At 40.2% G+C, this 26,122-nt stretch overlaps 1 protein-coding gene across 4 annotated transcripts; it reads right to left on the bottom strand.

Moving 5' to 3' along the window:
* Positions 1 to 1,692: 1,692 nt before the first annotated feature.
* mief2 (mitochondrial elongation factor 2) lies at positions 1,693 to 25,666 on the bottom strand. 4 transcript variants are annotated; one of them, XM_055009824.1, is made up of 9 exons: positions 25,503 to 25,666; positions 18,266 to 18,313; positions 13,506 to 13,664; positions 8,082 to 8,247; positions 7,846 to 7,943; positions 4,714 to 4,926; positions 4,425 to 4,588; positions 3,964 to 4,116; positions 1,693 to 2,952 (listed from the first exon to the last, which is right to left on the bottom strand). In XM_055009824.1, the coding sequence occupies exons 2-9, from the start codon at positions 18,284 to 18,286 to the stop codon at positions 2,442 to 2,444; spliced, it is 1,485 nt and encodes a 494-aa protein (XP_054865799.1). In that variant the 5' UTR covers positions 18,287 to 18,313; positions 25,503 to 25,666; the 3' UTR covers positions 1,693 to 2,441. The 4 variants fall into 4 exon arrangements, with proteins under 4 accessions (XP_054865799.1, XP_054865800.1, XP_054865801.1 ...); XM_055009825.1 differs by having other exon boundaries at positions 4,714 to 4,890; positions 25,503 to 25,665; XM_055009826.1 differs by lacking the exon at positions 18,266 to 18,313 and having other exon boundaries at positions 25,503 to 25,665.
* Between the last annotated feature and the right edge of the window lie 456 nt (positions 25,667 to 26,122).

Genomic DNA, 26,122 nt, shown 5'->3' with positions numbered 1-26,122 from the left:
CAAGCTGCACACTAAATAGTGTGCACATCTTCACATGGCAATAAACAACGCAAATCATTAAAATTCAGTTACTTTTGGTTATTAATGTTGCACAATCTACCAAAAAATGGATGACCACTTTTAACTGTTACAACAAAAAATATTTGAGATATATAAAAACAATTTCATTACTAATAAAAATCCTTAAAATCATGAAAAATAAATATCAAATCAAGAGTTGTAGTATGATCAACAGGAGCCAACTGATAGAGTGTAATCTTTCTGCAGTACATAAGAGTGAAGTTGTTGAATTTTATTATTAATAAAATAATAAAAATGATAAAACAATCAAAAACCCTTAAAATTATGAAAAACATATTTAATATCAAACCAAGAGTTGTAGTATGACCAGCAGGAGACAACTGATGGCTTCAGTGATTTTGGTGACACTGCAGCGCATAAGAGTGCAGTTATTGAATATTTGTCTCTCTTCGCTGTTTGCAGCGGTTTTGCAATTTGCAGACGGTCCCTGTTCACTCGTCGCACAGCCAGCTGCTCATAGACACCAGTGTTACTCTGCAGCTTGAAAGACAGCGACTTTTGATAAAACTGGCCTTGTAGCACATTGTCTAGCTTACAGCGATTTGAAAGAGGCATTGTTTATGTTTTTACAACGTATATCTCATGAGTTATTTATGCCGGAAGTCCGAATCTGTGAATATCTTTCCAACTTTACATAAGTGAAACTTTTGCGAGATCTCGCAAAAGTTATCGCAAGATCAGGAAGAATCCCGAGAAAGTTTCTCGTTTTTTTTTTCTCCATGTCCCTTCTGGGGCTCCGTACATATACAGCTCAGTTGAGAAAACAATGGATTCATTAGTCAAATTATCTCCTTTAAATCTCAAGTTTGACTTGTTCTCCTCCTTTCTCACCTATATCTCCTGATGAATTTTAGGAGAAACATATGAGAATCAAATCAGAAAAAATCAAAACTAAAATAAGAATCACAGTTTTGTCTCCCAAACTATAGAAGAACAAACTTTGAGCAGTAAGATTTTCCTCTGGGGGCATCTTACCCTGGTTTACCTCAAACGCTTGAATGTTAGTTGAAAGACGCATGTGCGGTCGTTATGTCATCAGTGTGAGTCTGCAGCAGTGACGCTTGGCTCTGCTGCTGTTTCCCAGTGAGGAGGCGGCTTCATACTGACAGCAGGAAAATAACCTCTCTGCACCAGGCACATGGGCAGCTGTCCATATGATACAGTGGAAACTACATTTAATCAGTCCATCCCTGAAGTGATCCTCGTATGATTCCAGTGCAAGAGACCAGGAACAAAATCCACTGAAGCAGGAAAATGCATCACGGGTAAATACAAAATAGAGAATTCTGCAATGAAAAACAGACGATTTCCACTTGCTGAAGCCTCGTTACCAGCTGATGAGGGTCTTGTACAGAAAATGAAGGTATTTTATGGACACTGGAATCACAATTAAAAAAAAAAAAAAAAAAAAAAAAGGATCTGACTGACTCAGCAGTAACTGTGGTATGGACACGTCAGATTGGTTGAAGTCTGAAAGCCTGTGTTGGTCACTGCTCATTTCAGCTGGCTGTCTTTCCCAAATGAAAGTGATATGATGTGACCATTCAAAACCAACTTTCCCAAACAGCCGCAAACTTAAACTCTTGGCAGTGGAACAGAGCTGCACCTGAGTGAGAATCTAATCTTTATTTTGCTCAGTCACAGAAATACACCTTTCTCTTACACCCATCAAATACACAACTGATAAATGTCCACAATATTCATAGCAGATTTAAAAGCAACTGCATAAAATTATCGGGAAAGCTTCCGCTTGCTTTAAAGTGCAAATTCACCCAAATAAGATTGGCAACAGATCGAACGCTAAATAGGACCAACAAAAATGCTCACCACTTCCAATACAATATACATGTTGAGTTTGATAAGCTTCACTCGCACAGCCTGAATAGTTTAATCAGTGCAGCAACACCTGGTGGTCATTATTATTCTGCATAGTTAGAACATTTACTTGAGATTCAGGAAGATGATGCAGAGTGCATATTATCAGAGGATGGAAAGAACATAAGCACTGAAGTCAAACGCTGCACTTCTGTTCAGCTCTTAACTGATTTACTCCTCTGTATGTGGCATGTTGACCATCACTGAACGCAGACTTGGCAGCACAGCACATCCCAAAGCTACGTTTTCATCATTTTGATAAACACTTCCTCAGCTCTTCTTTTTGGCACTTCTTGTTTGACTTGATCAACGCTCACAAATCTGCAGCCTCCGTCTCACTTTGAACCCTTTTTTCCCTTGCATTAGAGAGTAGGACAGACGAGCCAAACAAGGAGCCTTAAACCAAACATCATGAAAAATATTATGCCAGTGTCCTGTGCATGTCACAGCTGGAGAAGTGTGAAGTGGTGCTGGTGTGCAGAGAGTTAAATGAGCAGTATCTCAGGCTCCGACACAGCGCAGTAAAGCATGAAGCCCATCTGGTCCACCTGGTCCTCTGACAAGCCGCTCAGCAGATTGACAGCTGGTTTGAAGTAACTATGCAATGCCCCTTGCTCGAGGTAGCCAATCAGCTCTGTGACGCACTGCTGGAATCTGATATGCAGGCTGCTCTCAGACCAGTTGCCCTCGCTGTCACTGAGGTGCAGGATGAGATTGGCCAGCGGGGCAGCTTCCAGAGGTCGCAGGGCCGGGTTCAGTCTGCACACGGCTTTAAGGATTTGAAGTGTGTGTCTGCGGCAGCCATCGTCAGCTGAGTCGAGCTGAGCCAGACGCTGAGTCTCCCACGGGTAGAGGGAGAGGTGCCAGGCGTTGAACCAGGGGGAGGTGAGCTCGGGTTGGGCGGTCAGGACCACATCACCTTCCCTCAGTAGAGGCAGCATGGAGATAAACAGGGACTGGTCGCTGCTCTCTGCTCCAATATTTTCACTTCCATGCCTAAAGAATTCCAACAGGAGAAGAGACTATAAGGGAGAGCACTGAACACTGAAACATTACTGCTTTAATCACTGATAACCTGTTAGTTTTTGGAATAAAGTACAAATGTTCTAATTCAATGATGTTGTTTTATTTATTTTAGGATGCCAATTCACAAGAGATGGAGGGACTACCGATGGAAACGATCTTGTTAAAATGTTAATCTACATTGTCCCTTTCTTTAAAACAAATAAAATGAAATGTAATAGTTAACACTATTACAGTGCGTTCTAAAATGTGAACATTTTACAGTACAAAAAGTCAGAGCACTGTGGTTTTGACTCATAAAAACAGCAAAGCAACAATATATTTTTTTAATGTTTTATTTAACCTTCCTGTTATGTCGTGGCTCAAACTGATCCAGTTTAAAGTTAAAAAAAATCTAAAAAAGAAGTAAAAAATATTTCTTTTGGTATGAAACCTCTTCTGCTTGGCTTAAGTGTAATCAACACAAGAAATGAAATTTCACATATTTGAAAACCCACCCTGAACAGAAGAGGTGTCTCATGTTAATTTATCAATGCCATGAAAAAAATGAATCTAAATGTAAAATAAATTTTAAAAAGAACCAATGGCATTTAAAACTATTGTATTTTATATGTAGGTCTTGGGCTGCACAGTGGTGTAGTGGTTAGCACTTTCACCTTGCAGCTAGAAGATCCCTGGTTCACGTCCCGGCTTTCCCGGGATCTTTCTGCATGGAGTTTGCATGTTCTCCCTGTGCATGCGTGGGTTTTCTCCGGGTACTCCGGCTTCCTCCCACAGTCCAAAAATATGCTGAGGTTAATTGATCATTCTAAGTTGCCCGTAGGTGTGAATACGAGTGTGATTGTGTGTCTGTATATGTAGCCCTGTGACAGACTGGTGACCTGTCTAGGGTGTCCCCTGCCTTCACCTGAGTCAGCTGGGATAGACTCTGGGGTCTCATTCTTAAGAGAGGCCACAAAGCAATGATCAAACACGGACACTCACTTGATCTCCAGTCTTAGGTTGGGTCCTCCCAGAACAGGTCTGACGATACAGTCCAGAGTGCTGCTGATTGACGGCCAGTTCACAGTCTCCATGATGGACTTACTGAACATGTTCACAACAGCTTCTGCAGACAGATAACCACCCACCAAGTACCTACAACACACAAGAGGAGAGAGAGGTTTCTGTACATTCAGCTGTGAGCACCTCCTACTTTAAAATACAAAATCTATTCATGTTGACGCAGCATAATATGCAAAAGCTTATATAAAAGATTTTCATGGGTGGGTAGTATCCAACTTTAAGAGCTGAATTTTGTTCCTTAATTATGATGTATAACTAAATTAGTGAGCTAATAGAGGTTAACGACACCACAGACACGCTGAGTTGGAAGTTGTTGTGGTTTCATATATTAAAGAGAGTCTAATGTTTCCTGAGAAAGCTTTTAACCTGCATGTGATTACCTGTCCCAGTAGCTGCGGCCTCTGGGGAAATACTCCAGATTGACCCGTTGGACCATCCAGTGCAGAGGGTGTGTGAGCAGCGTCTCCTCTCCTGGTATGAGACGCCACAGAGAAGCTTCCAGCTGCAGAGGCACGAGCAGACATGCATGGTCTGCAGTGACAACCTGAACACACAGAGGGAAGTTAACCCAGCTGGGCTTCATCCAACACCCTGCTGCAGAACACAAGGTGCAAGTGATGGCACCATGTGTCATCAGTGGGAAAGGAAACCAAGTTTGTGTGTGCTTACCTGTAAGTCGTCCAGTAGAGAACCTCCGAGGCTCATTTCTCCCAGCGGCATGTCTGGGTGGCGGCCGTGCAGAAAGCCCTGGATCTCAGTGCAGATGTCCAGAGCCAGAGACTGAGCCGTCCGGACCTCGTGTGGAGAAAGTGCTGCCCTTGTGTGATAGTACTGCTGCAGACGTTCCTGAATACAGTTTAAAACCGGACGGTTTTCAACACTCTTTCACACATCAGACACACAAAGCATGAAATCACTGAAACAGAACAAATCAGTTACTCTTCAGGTAGACTGCTGCTATAAGACAGAACTCTAACCATGAAGCAAATAGAAGAGCTAAAAGTTTAAACACTTCCTCGGGGAACACATACAGTTCCCTCAAGTCACATGATCATTCCGTGCTTTTAAGCAGACTTGAGAGCAGAGATAGGAAGATGATTTGCCTGTTAAGTTCCTGCAAGAGCGAAGGCTAGTTAAGAGCAGAGGAACAATGCTGAGTCTGTTTTCTTATTGCCGTCATAAAACAACCGTGATTGTGCTGTGTAGGTGTTTAAGAGACATGACACAAGGAAGTCAAACTGCTGACACTAAAATGACAGTTTCATAGATGAATAAAAACAGGTGTGGACCACTGAAGTATTCAAAACAGATAATGTTTCACCGATTTTATTGGTAACTCAACTAAAATACAAGAATTATGTGCTTAACTCCTCATTGTAGTGCCTAAACCCTAATCCGGCCTCTCCAGCCATCGATAGCTAAATAGCTACAATTATGTTCATAATAATAGCAGTGTGTTTAAAAAGGTGAGTAAACCTCAAAATTCTTCAAATAAATTGTATTTTAATGAACACAAATGCATTGGGGACACTGCACAGTCTATTTCAAAGCAAGAAAATTGGAAAAAGTAATTGAATTGATAATATTTTACAGAAAGTCAAGAAATATAGTGTTCAAAAAATAGCAGTGTTCACATCTTTCTTTACAAACTCAAAAATGTACTGTATAAACTAAGAAACGCTTGAAGATTCAACTTTCCTGAGAATCATAAACTAATATTTAGTTGCAAACCACAGTTTCTGATAACTGCTTCACATCTGTGAGTCGACCAACTTCTGGCACCAGTCAACAGGTATTGCAGTCCAGGACAATTGTACTACATTCCACAATTCCTCTGCATTTCTTGGTTTTGCATCAACAGCATTTTTTATGTCAGCCAACAGGTTTTCTGTGGGATTAAGGTCCGGGGATTGTGCTGGCCACTCCATTACTTGAATTCTGTTTGTCTGGAACCATGACTTTGCTCACTTGCTGGTGTATTTGGGGTCATTGTCTTGTTGAAACACCCATTTCAGGGGCATTTCCTCTTCAGCATAGTGCAACATGATGTCTTCCAGTATTGTGATGTACTCAAAGTGATCCATGATCCCTGGTATGTGATAAATAGGACCAACACCATAGAAACATCCCCATATCGTGATGCTTCACCGTCTTCACCGTGTACTGTGGCTTGAATTCAGTGTTTGCAGGACGTCTGACAAACTGTCTGTGGTCCTTAGACCCACAGACAGTGGGTCCACTTTGGACTCTCATCAGTCCACTAAATATTACGCCATTTCTTTTTACGCCAGTCAGTGTGTTCTTTGGCAAACTGTAGCTGCTTCAGCACGTCTTTTTTTTAACAGTGGGACTTTGTGGGGGCTTCTTGCTGGTAGCTTGGCTTCACATAGATGTCGTCTGATTGTTACAGTACTCACAGGCAACCTGAGATCTTCTTTGATCCTCCTGGAGCTGATCATTGGCTGAGCCTTTGCCATTTTGGTTATTCTCCGATCCATTCGAATAGTCGTTTTTCTTTTTCTTCTCGCCTTTCTGGTTTTGGCTGCATTTTAAAGTGTTTGATATCATTTTAGCTGAACAGCCTATCATTTTCTGCACTTCTTTATCGGTTTTCCCCTCTTAATTTCTTCATCAAAGAACGCTCTTCTTCTGAACAGTGTCTTGAACAACCCATTTTACTCTGTTTTTCAAGGACAAATGCACAGTCAGCATATGCAGCGTCAGTTGCCTTGATCCTTAAATAAGGGCCACCTGTTTAACACCTATTTTTTTCACGTAATCAATGACCTCATTAATTGAACTCAGCACTGCTATTTTTTTGAACACACCCCTTTCAGTTAATGATTCAGTTTCACAGAATCAGCAGATGCACATCTTGCCTGTTGGGTATGTTGGTTTTCTATACCTTTACTAAACCTTCTAGAAACTTACTTGCAGTGTAGAAGTTGAAATTCTAACAAAAACAGTGATTTATCTTGCTAGTGATGTGGGACTGCTATTATTCTGAACACAACTGTAGATAGATAGATCCTCACCAGTCCGTCAAGTTGCGGAGTGTCCCCCTTTTTAATGCTCCCTCCCCAACAAACGACAGCATAAAAATTAAAAAAAACTAGTTTGTTGAGGAGGGAGCATTAAAAAAAACTGAGCTCTGACATCAATTTTCTAACAATGCTGGTATGTATTTGTGACAAAAAAGACAAATGTTGAGAATTCTTGAACATTACTTTCACTCACATGCACAAAAATCATGTACAAGTTTTGGTGAGGAATCTGCTTTTTCTGCTTTGTTTCGGCTGGTCCGACACTACCCAGCATTCATTGCAAAAGCAGCATTCCAGGTATTCGAGGCAGAAAATGAAGGTTCTTAGATTTGCAACTTTATGCAGGATAAAGTTTGCTTAAGCTTTCTTTAAAGACAAAAAAATTCTGATGTTCAAATCCCCTTCTGTGTTCAAGTCTCAGGTCATTCCAAAATTTGCTTTACAAATTATTCTGTGTAGCTCATGAATAACCCACAACTTTTACGCTTCTGTGGATGTTCTGCACTGTAACTCAAAGCTGTGTGATGCTTCTTTGACTTCCGCTACACTCTTCAAACACACAGTGTATTTTGATTATGCAGGGCTCCCGAGGCTCTGTGCCGCCTAACCAGTGCATAATAATGTGGATCCCCCAAGCACTGCACTGTACAAAACATGTTACACATGCATACATGAATGAGCCGACGCTGAGCAGAGGTCTTACAGAGCAGCTGCTGAGGCTGAATGCATAATGTATCAGTGAAGTGTCAGAGTTTACCTGCAAGCTGAGGACGGACAGCTGGAGCCTCTTGGACTTTGACTCGGGTTTAGGCTGCTCCTCCAGAGAGGACATCTGAAGTTGTTGGCAGAGATCAGCTGATTGAGAAAAAATGACTGTCATTTACTACTGTAGAGCTAGAATTAAAACAGTATAAATAAATACAGTATAAATTCTGTGTATTTGTGCGTCAGGCCCTTGGTAGCCACTTTTGGTCATTCCGATGCCGTCGATACCTTTCTGCTGTTTGGTCGCCTTGGCAACGTGCTTCATCACCATGCCCTCTATGCCCTTCCTGATCATTGTTGGGGAAGCGGAGACCAAACTCAACTCCTCCCAGCTCTCAGCCATCTTCTGCTCCACCTTTTCATCATCTGCTGCACGGCCTGCGCGCTCTATTAGCTAAACAGAAACGCTCATTGTCAGACCTGCAGTCATGTATGCAGTGCCCAAAAACAAAGTGCTCACCGTCACAATCCACAGCTTAACAAACTAATTTAGACTGTTACAGATGTGTCCATCCTCAGGAGTTTTGCACGTTCATTTTTTTGTTTCTAAATTTCAAATGCATTTTTACACTCATTTCTTGCCCTCCACAGGCAGCAGAGGATTTCCATTTTGCTATCTTATAAAATTAAAAATACAAAAATACACAACTGTGAGCATTTTTCTAGCACAGATTGCAGAGCCAGCCACCAACTTTCACTCTAAGGCATGACAGTGATGTACACACACACACACACACACACACACACACACACACACACACACACACACACACACACACACACACACACACACACACACACACACACACACACACACACACACATATACATATATGTGTGTGTGTATATGCGTGTGTATATATGTATGTATATATACATATATATATACACACACACACACACACACACACACGCACACATATACACACACACACGTTATTGTCACGTTAACGTATCAATTCATTAACGCCGACAATCATTTTATCGTGCGTTAACGCAGTTTAAAAAAATTATCATTGATGATATTGTTGATGTTTCAATGTTTATTGTTCAGTTCCAGATTTACCTAATGTCAGTGAACGTACCATGTTTAGGTAGCTCACCTCTGACTGGCTGAGAGTCAGCAGTAGTGTGTGTGTTACTCCATGACAGTGTGTGTGTTACTCCATGACAGTGTGTGTGTTAAGCGAGAGAGTTAATTCTGGAGCCAAGTTATGGGTTTTTTGTAGTTATTTAGGCGTTGGTTACGGCCCATAGTAGCCTGTGTGAAGGTTCAATAAATGACCAGAGAACCAGATAAAGTCTCACTCATTCATCACAGAGGGACGTCATCACGTCTCACCCAAACTAACAGTGGAGGGAGTAGGGTTGCCACCCGTTCCTTCAAATACGGAATCGTCCTTTATTTGAATTTGAATTGTTCCATATTTTCATAAATGTCCCGTACACGTCTGTCATACACTCATCAAAACTGTTCAATGAACAAAATAAAACAGAGGAAATATTAAGGGTAGCCAGTTTCATCTTCGTGGGACCTTTGTAGTGAGGACCTGATGCCAGGTCTAGCGGAGCAGATAGACCTTCTCTGTGTGTCCGGTCATGCCCGGTCCTGTCTCTGGTTGCCTGGTTACAGACGCTGCTGCTCCTGCGTGTTTAAAAATGTCTACACCTGAAACTCCACCACGTCCAAAGAAGCAAAAACGTTTGCAAATGTACAGACGTGAGTGGGAAGAGTGGAACCCCTGGCAGTAGGTACAGGGCAAACTGTGTTTTCTGTTGCTCATGGATTAGCTGAAGTAAGGCAGCATCAACATGTAAGAAACATGAGAACAGAGAGAATCCAACCAGTAGGTCACAGTTTATCATCATCTAATCATCTCCTGAAGCCCATATGGTGAGAGACATCAGTATCTGGTTGTTAATTTACCAGAGGATGCTTATAATCATGCTGATGTGTCCGTAGACTCCACAGTATTTTAGTGACTCAATAAATGCCCAAGTTATTATTTTTTAATGCTTTTTAGTTTTTAATAAACATTAAATAGCCTATATGTAATCAATATAAAGAAATACTCAGAATTCTGATATGTTATCAGTACTAAATAAATCAAACAATAAATACATGCATACACATAAATAAGTTAATACATTCATTGTGTTAAGATAAGATTTACATTTAGATGAAAGAAAAATGTCTGTAGAGAATTTCTTTCTCCAGTATTCTGCATTTAGTTGTTTCTGTTTATGCAGAATCCAGTATTGCTCACTGGTTGCTCATTACATTTTATTAGTTTGGTTTCACTGTTTAAAATGATGCCACTTCTGTTCAGACAGAACCTGCGATCATAAAACAATACAAAATTCTTAGTTTTGTGTTAATAAAGCACTTAAACCTTTAAGTATGGCTAAATGCTTTTTTCAGAATTAAACATATCAGTCCTTGGATGGTAGTGGCCCCAAGTTCAGTAAAGTTGGAAAGATATTCACAGATTCAGACTTCTGGCATCAATAATTCATTAGATATAGGTTATCAAAACATAATCGATGCCTCTTTCCCATTGTTGTAAGCTAGACAATGTGCTACAAGGCCAGTATTACCAAAAGTGGCTGTCTTTCACTCTTAGCTTTACTTTGTCAGAAAATAATTTAACACAACTCAGGCTGTAACAGCAACTCACTGTGTGTGTTGTCATGGAGTAACATTAGTGTCGGACTATTTGCGACCATTATATATTTAAAATGCAACTCTGTCAAAGATGACATGTTTTGACATTTGAAAAAGGCGTCTCTGGTTTTTATTTTTGTTCATATAAGTCCTGACTTCATGGCAAAGAAAGAAAGAAAATGTGATTTAACGTGCAAGGGCATCAGAGGGCATAAATAAGGTTTGCCAGTAACTTCACTCATTATGTTGCTTATGTACAGTATATATGTATAACCTACCTCTAATTTGCAGCAACAAGAAGTACAAGACATATTTCATCACTCATTTATAGATTGACTCTTTTTAAAGGTTATATAATTTCCCAGAGGTTTAATGCTTTGTTGCATGTTTTTGTACTTGGAAATTCCTCTCTGTTGTAAAGTTCAACAAATACTAAAGGACAAAGTATTGTAAAACAGTAAAATGTTTTGCCTGTAATTCATATCTTTGTTGTTGTAAGCATTAAGGGACCAAAAAAGAAGTTATTTTATTCATTACATATTTTTTAAATTAATCGCCCGATTAATCAGTTATCAGTATTTTTTCTGCCAAATATTGGAAGTGGCATTGGCTCTTAGAAAAACCATATTGGTCTGGCCCTACTAAACAGTACGTTGGGCCTCTCAGTGAGAAATTTGAATACAAAAAAACCCAAGACAGAACAGTCGACTGACCTATAGCAATATGCACACTCTGCAGGAAAGAGTTTTCTTTTCACCGAAGCACTTCCACCTTAAAGTACCACATAACGCAAAGCACATTAGTCTGAGATTCTAACAACCTTTAAAGGTGTTTAACAAATACCTTAAGTGTATATATTCTCTTCCTTCTTGAGTCTGTTTGTGCATGCAAAATGAAATGGGATTAATATAAATTAAAAATTTGTATTTAATCAAAATCGAAATTAATCCACAGCAACCCTGTGATTAATGTGATTAAAAATTTTAATCGTTTGACAGCACTCAGCCGTTTCCACCTACAGTACTCATTTACCACATTAACAATGTCTAGATTGTATTTTTGATTAATTTAATGTTATCTTCTTTGGAAAAAAAAACCCTTTTCTTTAAAAAAAAAAAAAAAAAAAGGACATTTCTAAGTGACCCCAAACATTTGAATGGTAGTGTACATACAGACCCTTTCCAAAAAAAATTAGAATACGATGGCGAAGTTTATTTATTTCCATAATTCCATTCAAAAAGTTAAACTTTGATAGATTATAGATTCAGGGACCACAATTTAAATGGTTTCAAGTATTTATTTGTTTGTTTTTACATAATCTGGGCTTCCAGCTCTTAAAACCTACAAAAACAGGAATTCAAAAAATTAGAATACTGTGAAGAAATCAGCCCAAATTTTGCAGGGCATGAATGTATTAAACTGAGTGTCACACACTAATCATCTACTAAACTCAGAGCACCTGCACAGGTTTCCCCAGGTGTCATTAAACTGCTTCAGTTTGGTTCAATTGTCTCAGTTTGGTTCAATATGGGGAAGACTGCAGACTTGACAACTGGCCAGAAGACCATCATTGATACCCTCCATAGGATGGGTAAACCACAAAAGTTCATAGCTAAGGAGGCTGGCTGTTCACAGAGTGCTGTGTCCAAGCATATCAATGGAAAGTCTACTGGAAGGGCAAAATGTGGCAGGAGAAGATGCACCAGCAAAAGAGATGACTGTGGGCTTCAGTGGATTATCAAACAGAGAAGATTCAAGAATCTGGCAGAGATCCAGAGAGAGTGGAATGAGGCAGGAGCCACAGCTTCAAAAACCACCACATTCAGACGCATCCGGGAGATGGGCTACAACTGTCGGGTTCCTCAGGTCAAGCCACTTCTGAGCCTGAGCCAACGTAGGATGCATCTCAACTGGGCCAAGGAGAAGAAGGACTGGACTGTTGGCCAGGGGTCCAAGGTTCTCTTTTCCAATGAAAGTAAAGTGTGCCTTTCATTCGGGAATCGAGGTCCAAGGGTTTGGAGGAAGGCGGGTGAGGAACAGAACCCAAGCTGCTTGAGGTCAAGTGTGAAATATCCAGTCAGTCATGATTTGGGGTGCAATGTCCGGTGCAGGTGCTGGTAAACTCTGCTTTCTTAAATCCAAGGTCACCGCAACAGTCTAGCAGAATGTTTCAGAGGACTTCATGATTCCTTCTGCTGAGGATCTGTATGGAGATGCAGATTTTATCTTCCAGCAGGACCTGGCCCCTGCCCATACTGGTTTGATGCCCATGCCATCACAGTGCTTGACTGGCCAGCCAACTTGCCAGACCTAAATCCCACTGAGAATCTATGGGGTATTATCAAGAGGAAAATGAGGGGCACCAGACCCAAAAACAAAGAAGAGCTGACAGCAAGCATCAAGGAAATCTGGGCTTCCATAACTCCCAGGCAATTCCACAGGCTGATTGCCTCAATGCCACGGTGCATCGAGGCAGTGATTAAGGCAAAGGGATTCCCAACCAAGTATTGAAGATTGACATATCGTTTTGAAAAATACCATGTTTTGATTGATATGATGTGATCCTAATTTCTTTCTTTTTTTCCTGCAAAAACTGAGAAGTAAATGGTGATTTCTTCACAGTATTAAAATGTTTTGAATTCCTGTTTTCAAGGGTTTTATGAACTGGAAGCCCAAATTATGTAAAAATAAACAAATAAATACTTGAAATCATTTAAATTGTGGGCCCTGAATCTATAATCTATGAAAGTTTAACTTTTTGAATGGAATTATGGAAATAAACTTTTCCATTCTATTCTAATTTTTGGAAAGGGTCTGTAGGGCTAGAAAAGATAAAATAATAAAGATAGATGGAGTTGAGGAGCTTTTTTTTTTTCCAAGCCAGGATATTGGCAGTATATTTCAGATACAGATAAATTTCCATATTCACAATAGAGTGCCCGGTAAAGATGTACTGATGGGCTACTAATAATCTCAGGAGCACTCACCCGTTTCACTGCCAGTGTAGCTATGCCCAACATAGCTGCTCCTCCAACTCCCAGAACCAGTCGGGCGTTAGACAGCAGGAAGTCAATCACCATGGCGATGCCATCCTCTCCTCGCCTCCGACTGCCCTGGAAGTTCATTGCTTCCTCTTTGTGGTTAGCCTTTGGAAAAGCAATACGAGAGATGACTGTCAGCTGGAGGGATAATGATCTGCATTTATGAATTTCTCTTTCTCTAAAAATGTTACTCTGATATGAATAGTTGGAATAACCCATCAGATAAACACGCCTGCTATGCAATGAGGCACATTTATTCTGAGTAAAAATAGGATATAGATGCAGCAGAGTAATATTTAAAAATGTGCAGATATGTGATTAAAGGTAAATCTCAGATAAACAACTGAAAATTTTTAACCAAAACACATGTTTATATGTCTGGTATGAGGGGTCACCGATTGGTTTGGCAAGTCAATCAGAGTACAGACAGAGGCCAACTTCAGGGAGAACAACCCCCGCTCCAGGTGGAAAGGTATACAGAGACATACTGACTACAAACAATGCCACAACACCCCTCCTCCCACCAACACTTCTCTCCCAGACCAGCTTAACACTTTTTTCTCCCACTTTGAAGAGGACAACAGACAGGCAGAGGACACACAGCTGACATCATCAGAGCATGACCAGCCCCCTGCCATCCAACAACATCAGGTACTGCAAGTCCTGCGTGGCATCACCACCAGAAAAGCACCAGGACTGGATGGAGTACCAGGGAGGGTGTTGAAATCATGTGCTCATCAGCTTGCTGCAGTTTTCACTAACATCTTTAACTGTTCACTGCAGCAAGCCACCATCCCCACCTGCCTGAAAACGGCCACCATAATCCCTGTGCCCAAATCCTCTGCCATCAGAGGGTTGAATGATTACGGGCCTGTGGCCTGACACCAGTGCTCATGAAATGTATGGAGAGACTGGTGTTATAGCATGTCAAGGCTCACATCGCACCTGGCTTTGGTCAACATCGGTTCGCCTACAGGTCCAACAGATCCACAGATGATGCCATCTCCATCGCCCTCCACACCGCTCTCAGCCACATTGACAACCCCAATACATATGGGTCATTCCATATGAAATCAACAGATTTTAAGAAAATTTCCCACCTGACCCTCTCAGGCCTTGTCCACACGTAGCCAGGTATCTCACAAAACGAAGATATTTTTCTACGATTCGGCCTATCATCCACACAAAAATGCAGATTTACGTCATCAAAAACGATTCTTTTTAAAAACTCGACCAAAGTGAAGATTTGCGAATTCTCCGTTTCATGCGTCTGCATGTGGACATCAGTAACCGGGGTTTTGCGTTTCGAAACGTCACCACCTGCGACAAAATATGTTCTTACGTCACATATGCGACCTGTGTTTACATTCGGTAACAGTATGGATGCTCTCACAAGGTTTTGGGCGCTGTTTCTTGTACAGGCGCTTTTTATTTGCTTGTTTTACAAGCCCAGATACTGCTCCACATTCAACAACACAGGCGAAGGACGACGTTAAGGACGGTTATTCTCCACCACCTTGCTAGGATTTGGGGAACTACTGCCACCTAAAGGTCCTACATGCTTATGAATGTGCTTAAAAACGCACTTATGCGGTTAGGTGTGGATGAAGTTTTTTTCTAAAAACGAGGTGGTGTGTACGTACGTTTTTTTCTAGACGGAGGGGGAAGGATATTCGGTTTTACAAAAACCCTGCTACGTGTGGACAAGGCCTCAGATTTTTCTAAATTTTTTACATACTTATAAAACATTATATATGATGGAAAAATCCAAAATTGCAAGGCTTAATTGTAAAGAGTTCCAAAGTTATGACCATTTGAAGTAGGTAGGGGGTATCCTAAAATTGCAACCAAAATTAAGACTTGAAATTTTCAGCTATTTTCAGGTTTCTATAACTTCTGAACAAAAAGAGCTAGAGGTCTGAAATTTTCAGGATCATTTCATAGGAATCCATAGTCCTAAGAAATGTGAAAATATTTACATGTTACAGAGAATGACAAAGTTGAGATTTTATCCATCATGAACTTCTAAAATGCTACTTTTGGCCACCCATTACACAAAAACTAATCATCATATTCATTAGAAATTTTATGTGCTGTATCTTGGCTACCTAGGAAATGGATCTCTGTAAAAAGAAGGTCCTATGTTATGTTATGTATGATATATGAACAGCTAAAAATCAAAAATATCTGTCCGACCTTCGGATTCAAAGGTCAATATCAGCATGTGGGATAGGTAGTATCACAAAATAAAAGACACCATGTGAAAGTACAGGAATTGCCCTAAATTTTGACACCAAGCACATATATCATACATAACATAACATAGGACCTTCTTTTTACAGAGATCCATTCCCTAGGTAGCCAAGATACAGCACATAAAATTTCTAATGAATATGATGATTAGTTTTTGTGTAATGGGTGGCCAAAAGTGGCATTTTAGAAGTTCGCGATGGATAAAATCTCAACTTTGTCATTCTCTGTAACATGCAATTATAAATTTTAAGTAAATATTTTCACATTTCTTAGGACTATGGATTCCTGTGAAATGATCCTGAAAATTTCAGACCTCTAGCTCTTTTTGTTCAGAAGTTATAGAAACCTGAAAATAGCCGAATATTTCATGTCTTAATTTTGGTCGCAATTTTAAGATACCCCCTACCTACTTCAAATGGTCATAACTTTGGAACTCTTTACAATTAAGCCTTGCAATTTTGGATTTTCCCATCATACATAATGTTCTATAAGTATGTAAAAAATTTAGAAAAATGTGACAGGGTCAGGTGGGAAATTTTCTTAAAATCTGTTGATTTCATATGGAATGACCCATATGTGTTGGGGTTGTCAATGTGGCTGAGAGCGGTGTGGAGGGCGATGGAGATGGCATCATCTGTGGACCACTTCATGAAATGATATGTAATGACCCATATATTAGGATGCCGTTTGTTGATTTCAGCTTGGCATTTAACTCCATCAGCCCCAGCAGACTCATCAATAAACTGCAGACACTACAACTTGGAACCTCCCTCTGTCTGTGAAATCAAGGACTTCCTAACAGACCCAGCATGTCAGAACGGGCACCTCCACATCCTCCACCATCGTCCTCAATACTGGTGTTCCTCAGGGCTGTGTACTGAGTCCAGTCTTGTACACACTGTACACTTATGACTGTGTTGCTACTCACGGCTCCAACACCTTCATCAAATTTGCATGATACAACCATTGTGGGGCTCATTAACAGCGGTTATGAGACACCATACAGGGAGGAGGTCCAAGCACTGACGGCCTGGTGCAGAGACAACCACCTCAACCTCAACACCAGAAAGGCAAAAGAAGTCATTACTGACTTCCCAAAGTCGACGACTACACTGCACTCAGGCCTGAGCATCAGTGGGGAGGAAGTGGAATGGGTCACTAGCTTTAAGTTTCTTGGCCTTGCACGTCTCGGAAGACCTGGGCTCGACTATGAACACCAACCACATCATCAAAAAGGCCCAGCAGTGTATCTTCTTTCTGACAACACTGAGGAGGAACAAACTCCCTTCACCTCTGCTGAAAACCTTCTACCACTGCATAATAGAGAGCGTCCTCACCTATGGCAGTACGGTGTGGTGTGCCAGCTACATTGCATCTGAAAAGAAACTGCAGCGGGTCATCAAGACAGCTCAGTGGATTATCAGCTCCCCACTTCCACGCCTAGAGGAGATCTATTCCAGCCGTCTCCTCCGATGGGCCACAAAGATCTGGAATGACGCTGCCCACCCAGGACACTCTCTATTCACCAGCCTTCCCTCTGGCAGACTCAGAGTCATGAGAGCCTGAAACCAACAGACTGAGACACAGCTTCTTCCCCATGGCTGTGAAGAGACTGCTGCAAGAACCATGATCTCCCCCCCTCCCCAGAAACACACACACACTCTCCTAGCTGCTACAAGAGATGTTGCCGAATGGAATTTCATTGTACCTTTCCAATGACAATAAAGCTTCTTCATCTTAATAAGTCAGAGCCTCTACAGTGACTAAATAACAATTTAAGTGAACATCTTGGGAAAAGTTTGGCCACTGACTACAGTATGGGGAGCACTGAAGCTGCTCTGACATTATGTCAGCTGTTATGACATTATGAAGACATTATGGACCAACTCCTTCCTAAAACACTTCACTGTTATTTGTCTCTCTGTAGTTTTCATTTGCCTCAGCAGGGAGCCACAAACAGTTAGTAAGGACAACTCAACAGATCTAAATCTTGCTGAAAGCAACTTTCCATGTAGCTAAAGAATAATTCAGTCTGAAAGTAGTGGTCTGTTAAACAGTGTTACTTAAACAAAGATGGTTATAATTAGGGCTGCAATGACGAATCGATAAAATCGATAAAAATCGATTACTAAAAGCGTTGGCAACGATTTTTGTTATCGATTCGTTGTGTTGCACAATTCATGCATCACTCGCCATGTCGCGGAGTCTTCTACTTCCCGTGCAGAACTTTGTCAATGACTGAAATAAAGTTTAAAAAAAAAAAAAAAACTCCACCTGCAGAGCGACTAGAACAGAGCGAGGTGGAGGCAGAGTGAAGGTGGTATTTTCAAAGGAAAAGTAAATTCAACGAAACATGACCGACATGCAGAAAACAGTTAGACCGAAGTCCTCAAAAGTGTGGGAGCATTTCACGCTTCACAAAACAAAAAACATGCGTAACATGCAAGCTTTACAAAAGTGACATGAGATGGCATGGGAGCACCACGATGATGATGCTGCACCTGAAATGGAAACATGTTGGAGTCACTGATGAGTATGAAGGAGCTCAACAGCAGGTAAGTCCCTGCAGTATCCTACGTTTGTTCCATTTTAAAGTGAGGAAACGTAACGTTAGTCTGCCTGGTAGCTTGTCTGATGCTAGCGTTTGCTTGTTAGCTGATTAATGGCAGTGATAGGGCACGTGTGTGTGCTACATTTTATTTCACTTTAATCAGCTTAAGCAGCGTTTGATTACACTTTATAAATAAACGTAACTTGCCCACAATGGTGGTAATAATTTAAAGATTGAGCCTCAAGTTTAAATTTTCTCACAGAGTCTGAGTGAAGACACTGGTCTGTGTTGGAGTGAGGCAGGATGAACTGCATTTAGACCAAACAGGGGTTAAAGTAACTTATTACATCTACTCAATTTATATAATGAAATATTTTTTATGGTGCTTGTAATATCCGTGTTTCCTCTAGGATTTTTTCCTGCAGCGGTGGCAGGATCCCCGGTCCGCTCCGCTTAAATACAGACAGACAGACAGACAGACAGACAGACAGACAGACAGACAGACAGACAGACAGACAGACAGACAGACAGACAGACAGACAGACAGACAGACAGACAGACAGACAGACAGACAGACAGACAGACAGACAGACAGACAGACAGACACACACACACACACACACACACACACACACACACACAGAGACCCATGTATGTATATAGTGTCTGTGCTTTGTGTTTTGCTCTTTGGGCTACTTACATGCCTTAATCTAATTCTGCCAATAAAACAAGATAATTACTGAGTTGTTGTAAATTGTGCTATAATACATACTCATTTCATCAACAACAAAAAATGACAGGCTTCATGATGAGAAGGACATCATGTCCACCACAGCAAGCAGCTGTCTTGACTGATCATCACTGACATGAGGCCTCTGTCAATGGTTGAAGACGAAGGCTTCACTACAGTGATCGTATTTGCTGTTTCAGTCCAAATCTTCTATTTCTGAATAAAGTGTCGGAAATTAAAAATGTGTTTTTTTAAAAATCTGATTAATCGGGGGAAAAAAAAAATCGACCAATTAATCGATTATTAAAATAATCGTTAGTTGCAGCCCTAGTTATAATGAAGAATCCAGACAGGTTTGTTTTCACTGTGGGAGAGTCATCATTGAACCAACTAAACGCTTGGAAGTGTAGTTTCAAAATAGCCACTTTTATATTAATTTATGCCATTTATATAAAGAAAACATCATACTTCCATGCTTATGTATGAGTAAAGCATTTCCATTATTCATTATTCATACTCTTGTAACCAGTGCTGGAAAGGACATTTACTCAAGTACTGTAGTTTCTTCTTCTGTTTCCAATCCACAACATTTCAGGGGGACATACTGTACTTTGTTTTCCACTACATTTATCTGACACCTTTAGGTGCTATTTGCATATAAAACACACGAAGAACTTGTAAAATAGAAACTGTAAGTCGATCAATCAGGTCAATCGACAGAACTGGCAACTATTTTGATCACAGTTTTTTTTTTTAACAGTTTAGAAAATCACTGTGATGGCATTTCTCACAATATTCTGAATATTTACAAATTAAACTGTTAATTGAGTAAATAATCAGCAGGATAATTAATAATGAATAAAATCTTTTGTTGCAGTCCTTTATAAAAAAAAAAACCTACAACAGTAAATGATGCTTTAAAATCGATGCATGAGTGATAATAATCAAACATATTAATATATAAGACTATAACGGTTACAAGTGATGATTTTCTGCATGGTGTACCTTTACTTTTAATAAACTTAAGTACATTTTCATAACTTCATCTATAGCCATTTACTTGAAATAAGATTTTCAATGCAGAACCTATGCAGTGTGGTACTAGTATTTTTCCTTAAGTGAATGATGTGAATATTTCCTCCACCACCACTGGTAGCTGCTTTAGTTTTGGGAGAGAAATGCTTCTGAAGTTATGTCTCGTTGCCTCAACGTCATATTTTAGACTTTTAACATCCATGATAAAGTTTGTTTTTAAGAACAACAAGCTCGCAAGATCACATAAAATCCATCTCCACATAAAAACAGCTAAACTCAAAGTTTTTTAACAGCAAACATTTAGACATCTGTAATTAGTCACTAACATTAATGCTGGTTTTGTTTGACAGTTGTGTCACTAGGCAACTCCAGCAAGCCACACTGTTCGGCCATCATTAATGTTATCTACAACTGTGTCAGGGTTCCCACTCTTTCCCTGAAATTATTTTCCAGGACTTTTCCAGGACATTTCCAGCCGCTACAGACACGTTGTCACGTCATACACTAATACATTCCCTTCCCCCTCATTCTTTGGAAGTGTTCTTTACTACAGTTGTACCGTGCATTTACCCAGATTGTTTCTATATTTATTACTCAGACATTTGATGTGCAATCTATGGCTATAATTTATCTATGAAAAATAATTCTGACAAATGTATCATAGAATACTGCAAACACACTCACAGATTACACCGTAGCACTTCACTAGCATGACAAACTGGAGTTACAGTGTTCAACTGGGTAATTTCCAACTCAACTTTCTCTGGTGCAATTCATTTAAAAATATTTGTATATTTTCAATAAATCACTGAAAAGCAATTTCCTTTGTCTCATGTCAGTTTACTGCACAACTCAGATTTTTTACACATCTGGCACCTGCATTTCTCAAACATAATTAAAATCAAAATCACTGCCAAAATACCCAAGCAAATCATAATTTGTTATAAATATAACTAAAATATCAAAATAAAACTTTATCCTGCAGTGCAATAAGGTCAATATAAAACAAAGCAATGTCATTCTAATGAAAATGCTCCTCAAAAAAGTTGCTCAGTTATTTTAGCCTCTTGACCCCTGCTAGCGGTTCAAATGAACACGTCATAGTTACAGTCTTCTCCTCTTCCCTGAGGTCTCTGTGCGCATCTCACACTGTTCACAACTACTTTTATTGGAAATTACAGAGATTAAATTGACATGAAAAGTCGTTAATCTCTCTAATTTCTTCTCTCCATCTATCTGTGCACATAGTAATACAACAGAATTCCTAATGTTGTTTTCATTCACTTACTTTTGTCAGACAATAAAACAAGTGTGAAATACTGAGTGAAACATGGCCCATTAAGATTACCTGTTGAGCTCCTGCTGTGCTGAAATCAGAGATGTTGCATCTCGCAGCTCACAGCCAATCAGTAACCGACACGCCCACTAGAACTCTCCTCTGCCTGTCACTCAATGGAGGACAGAGAGGAGCCAGTGGCCGCCCACGGCAGAGAAAACCCTCACATTCGTGGACCAACACTAGCGACAATTTTCAACTTATAGTCACTAGTTTTGTCTCTAGGCGGTAAGTCCTTAACGGGGTCTGAAAAGCCGCTAAATGTAGCGACAAAGTCAATTGGAAGAGCTGGATCGCAGAACTGCTCGAAGTAGGAATGCAAATTTGATTGGCTGATAGCATCATGTGGGGCGTGACTCTACCAGCCTTAATGTTGCCCAGAAGATAAGCTGACAACAGACATGCATGCACATAACTTCTAACCCGTTTGCATTGACATGGGGAGGATAAATGTGTTTCCAGGATAACTTAATCATTTCCAGGACATTTGACCTTTTTTTTTTTGTCATTTTCCATGTTTTCCATGACTGGAAAATTGGTAATTTTCCAGGTTTTCCAGGACGCGTGGGAACCCTGTGTGATTTTCCTGCTGTGACTGTGTGCAGTATGTAGGGCTGGGCGATACGGCCTAAAAAAAAAAAAATCTCCGATTTTTTCACAAAAAATCCCGATTCACAATTTATCCGATTTTTTTTATTTTTTTTTTAACCCCCTACCTAATCTCTGCATGGAGTCCAGTCTACTTAATGCAAATGAGCTGCAGCCCTCTCCAGGTAAACACACCGGATCACAGCTGGAAATGCGCCGCATGTGGCATGCAGGTCCAGTTGCAGTGCGTTTCCGCTGCGATCCGGTGTGTTTACCTGGAGAGGGCTGCAGCTCATTTGCATTAGGTAGACTGGACTTTAAGATAAGATAAGATAAAGTTCTTTATTTCTCCCCACTCCAGGGGAAATTTACATTGTTACAGCAGCTTTATTTACAATATATACAAGGGTGGCAAAATTTTTTAACAGAAAAAATAAAAATAAGAATAAAGTTTAAAAGTGCAGAGATGTGCAGTGCAAGAATGTCAGTGCAAATTTTATGGTTTGGGGTGGTAATGATGTAGTCCAGTTTATGTTAACATCAGCCAGACTTCTACTTTATGCAAACTGGAAGCGGCGTGCGGAGATTCCACGCATCGTGAAACTGTCCTCAAACTTCTAAACTAGGTGTCAGTGACCTAAAAAGAGGACAGATTCAGCTGCTGCACAGATTATTTCTCGCTTCAAATGCTTTCAGAAATACTTTTCGCTGACGCGTTTTTGAAATAAAAGGGAAAATTTGCAGCCGAGCCGCTGTGTTTATCCTACACATCTGCCGGACCGTCCAGCTGAAAGCTCAGTCATGTGACCACGTAGCGGCCTGCTGTTGCTCAGTGCTGTCATGTGACCATGTTGTGGTCCACTCGTGACCGCCCGCCATCCGTGTGATTTTCAGATGCAGTGCGTTGTCGTGCGGGAAAAAAGCATCTAGTGGACACGTGCCTTTAGATCTGCACCGCTCGCCGCCATGTTGTTTGTGTATCAAGCGTGGGGGGGAGGGGGGCGCACTCTGAACTACGGGAGCCCAGCGGGAAGGCGTTGGTGGCGGATGTTGATGAGAAAATCGATTTTCATTAAAACAAATCGACATTAAGTACAAAGTTGAATTAATCGATAAAATCGATTTATCGCCCAGCCCAGCAGTATGATTCTCGAAGCTAAAGCCTTCAGCAACATTATTAATGATGGGAAAATATTTCTGAATTCAGTCCAAGTCTAAAAACGGTAAATCCCATCCTTTAAGCCTGCCCATTTCTGGAGCGGACCGTAAAATAAAGACATTTTTCGACTGTAAAAAACTGAATGTGCGAACTGTGCTACACATATTTAGCTCCAGGCAGCTGAGATCCACAAATAATTGCAAGACATTACTCCAAACCATTTCCACTGACGTTGTGTCCCCTCTCCTTGCCAGGCACTTAGGGGCCCAAGACTGAAGTCTCTATTTATAGAGCCAAAACTAAACGGGGTCAAATTTGTAACAACCTTCAGTGTTGAGTTACAGCATGTCCAGCACTGAGGTAACTTTGAAACATTAGAGCAGAGCTGACATTTCTGTTTAATGTTGGTTCCTTTACCATCAGGCCATGTGAAAAACACCTCATATAGAGAGATATTACCCAACTCATCAACATACAGGTCAATAAGTCCTTAGTTGTATTGCTGATTGCACAACTTTTACTGACTGTTGCCTTTGGGCATCACAATAGTGTTGCATCATACAACCACTTTTAAAATGCAGCTTACTGTGAAATTTTGGCTTAAAATATCACAGTAGTAGTATATCCTGCTAGGCTGTAGCTGTAAGTAAGAGCACAGCCAGTCTCTACATCAGACAGTAACAAAGGAATCATGCAATAAATGTTTTCTTTGTATCATTCTCTTTTGTCAAAGACTAAACTGATGAGAAGTTCTATAAATACAATGTAGCCAGTCCAAATGAAAACTTGGGTGTTTGCTTTTAAAACAGAACCAGTTCTCTTTGATACATTTGCACACAGATTTGTAAGTTACTTATCAGAACAGTTGTTCCAGTATCTTGGAGAACTTGCCAGTTTTCTTTTGCATCTTCTTTTGCATGAGATCAGATCTGTGAGGGGCCAAACCATCTATTGTGATGTTTATTCGGTAGCAGAAGATATTTCTTGAAGACTGACTGCATGTTTCATGCTGCAAAATGAAATTGAGACTCATCAGATGCCTCATTGATCCCTCTCTGTGACAGATGCAAATCTACTTGCACTACCAACACTAATTTGAACCAAATTACTCGATGAGTAGAAATACAGCTCAGAATCTTCAAGAACTTTTACCTGCAGACTAAGACGGGTGCAGCAGGGTACCACTGGTTTCTAATGGCAGCGCTGAACATCTCTGGAGGGAAGTCAGCTTAATGGTGGCTTAATGTGGTTTATTTGCTCAGTTTACTTGCCTTTTTTTGTGTTGCTTTTTGCTTTTGCAAAACAGCTCAGACAGCACATCTGAAAACACTGCTTTTGATTATTTTTGACACTCCTCTCATCATGTTTGTGGTCAGCCAGGTCTGTCCACCCTAAACAGCAGCTTCGTACAATGTTGCGATTCGATAAGGACCCATTGGTAAAGGTAATTGCTTGATCATGGATTGGGTTATATGCCCATAAACATTTTTTTTACTTCTACTTACTTTTTTTTTGTTTGCTTTTTTTGCTTTGTCAGCATACACATCTCTCACTGGAATATTTCACCCTTTTTGAAAAGCTTTTAAGCATCTGCTTGGTCTGAAACAGCTGTTTTTAACTATCCCACGATTGAGGCTACTGGATAAGGAAAAACTGCCTTTGCATTTGCCACTCCAAAACTTTGGAAGTCTTCCTCTTTCAACAAATGTTCCTCCTCCATTGACACTTGAATGAAAAATCTCAGAACATTCATGTTTTCAGTGGCTTTTGGTGGCTCATATTTTAGTATTCTACAGTTTATTTTAGAATTTAATCTTAAATGTATTTTAGTTACTTGTTTTTAGACAGTCTTGCTTTTAGCACATATTTTTGTTGCTGCATGTTCTGATAACATTACAGCAACACTTGGTCAACTCAGGTTGTGTTAAAACGTGCCATGTTCATAGAGTTGCTTTGATTTTACTTCTTAAAACAAATATTTTTGCACAACCTTTATAGACGTACTTTGTGCGTCAGTGTTTTGTCATCGACCAGCTGAATATTTTCCCTTGTACAATAATTTAGCATTGACCCACTAGCTTCACTCTAGCATCTATTAATGTCACGAATATAACGACAAACAATAGTAAAATTACCAGACAGTAAAGTAACAGGACGACTGTCCAAAAAAATTAACCAAAATCGACAACTCTTGCTAGCAGCTAACGTCAGGTAGTGAAGCTTACCAGCTGGTTAGCTTGCTAGCTCCATTAGCAGTCACCGGACGTCTGTTCATTGTTAAATATACTCACCACTCAGTGCGGAGAAAAATGCAAGAATCTACCCCCAAACCATTAGCGCTTCTTAAAATATGCGATTTTCCGAGAACAAGCCTGGTATCTGTCGATGTCTACCACAACTATAGCTCAACCAGCTAACAGCGCATGATGTCTTCTTCGTCTGTTTAATTGCTGTCACTGTTCGTCGACTCGGTGCAGCAGCACTCGCTGGTGAGGCTCCGGAGGGACAGCATCCCACTTCTATTTACAGCTGTAGATTTCCGGTTCTCTTTTCTTCTGCAGCCAGAACCCAATTATTACTACAATCCCACGTCTAGAGCCAAGTTTATTTGTGTTTTCTATCAAAAATATTTTTCACAAAGAGAAGCAAACTCCATCCATTTTCATGAGTTTGTTATGAAATGTGTTGTATTTAAAAGCAGATAGATTTTATGCATTTTATTTAATTCATTATAAATAACTTTCTGGATATATAATGTACAAACCAGTGCACCAGTTACAGAAATATTAAACATGATAATAAAGGACCTTTTCTCTTCTCCCCTTATGTGAAAACCATAGTTTGACTGATGGGACATGTGGAAAATACACTGTACAATTAACCATTCCAGAGTTATAAAGACTTCAAAGTG

Source organism: Amphiprion ocellaris, chromosome 4 (assembly GCF_022539595.1).
Source record: "Amphiprion ocellaris isolate individual 3 ecotype Okinawa chromosome 4, ASM2253959v1, whole genome shotgun sequence".
Taxonomy (NCBI): domain Eukaryota; kingdom Metazoa; phylum Chordata; class Actinopteri; family Pomacentridae; genus Amphiprion; species Amphiprion ocellaris.
Note: the sequence above shows the minus strand (reverse complement) of the source record. Positions and strands in the feature narration are given on the sequence as shown.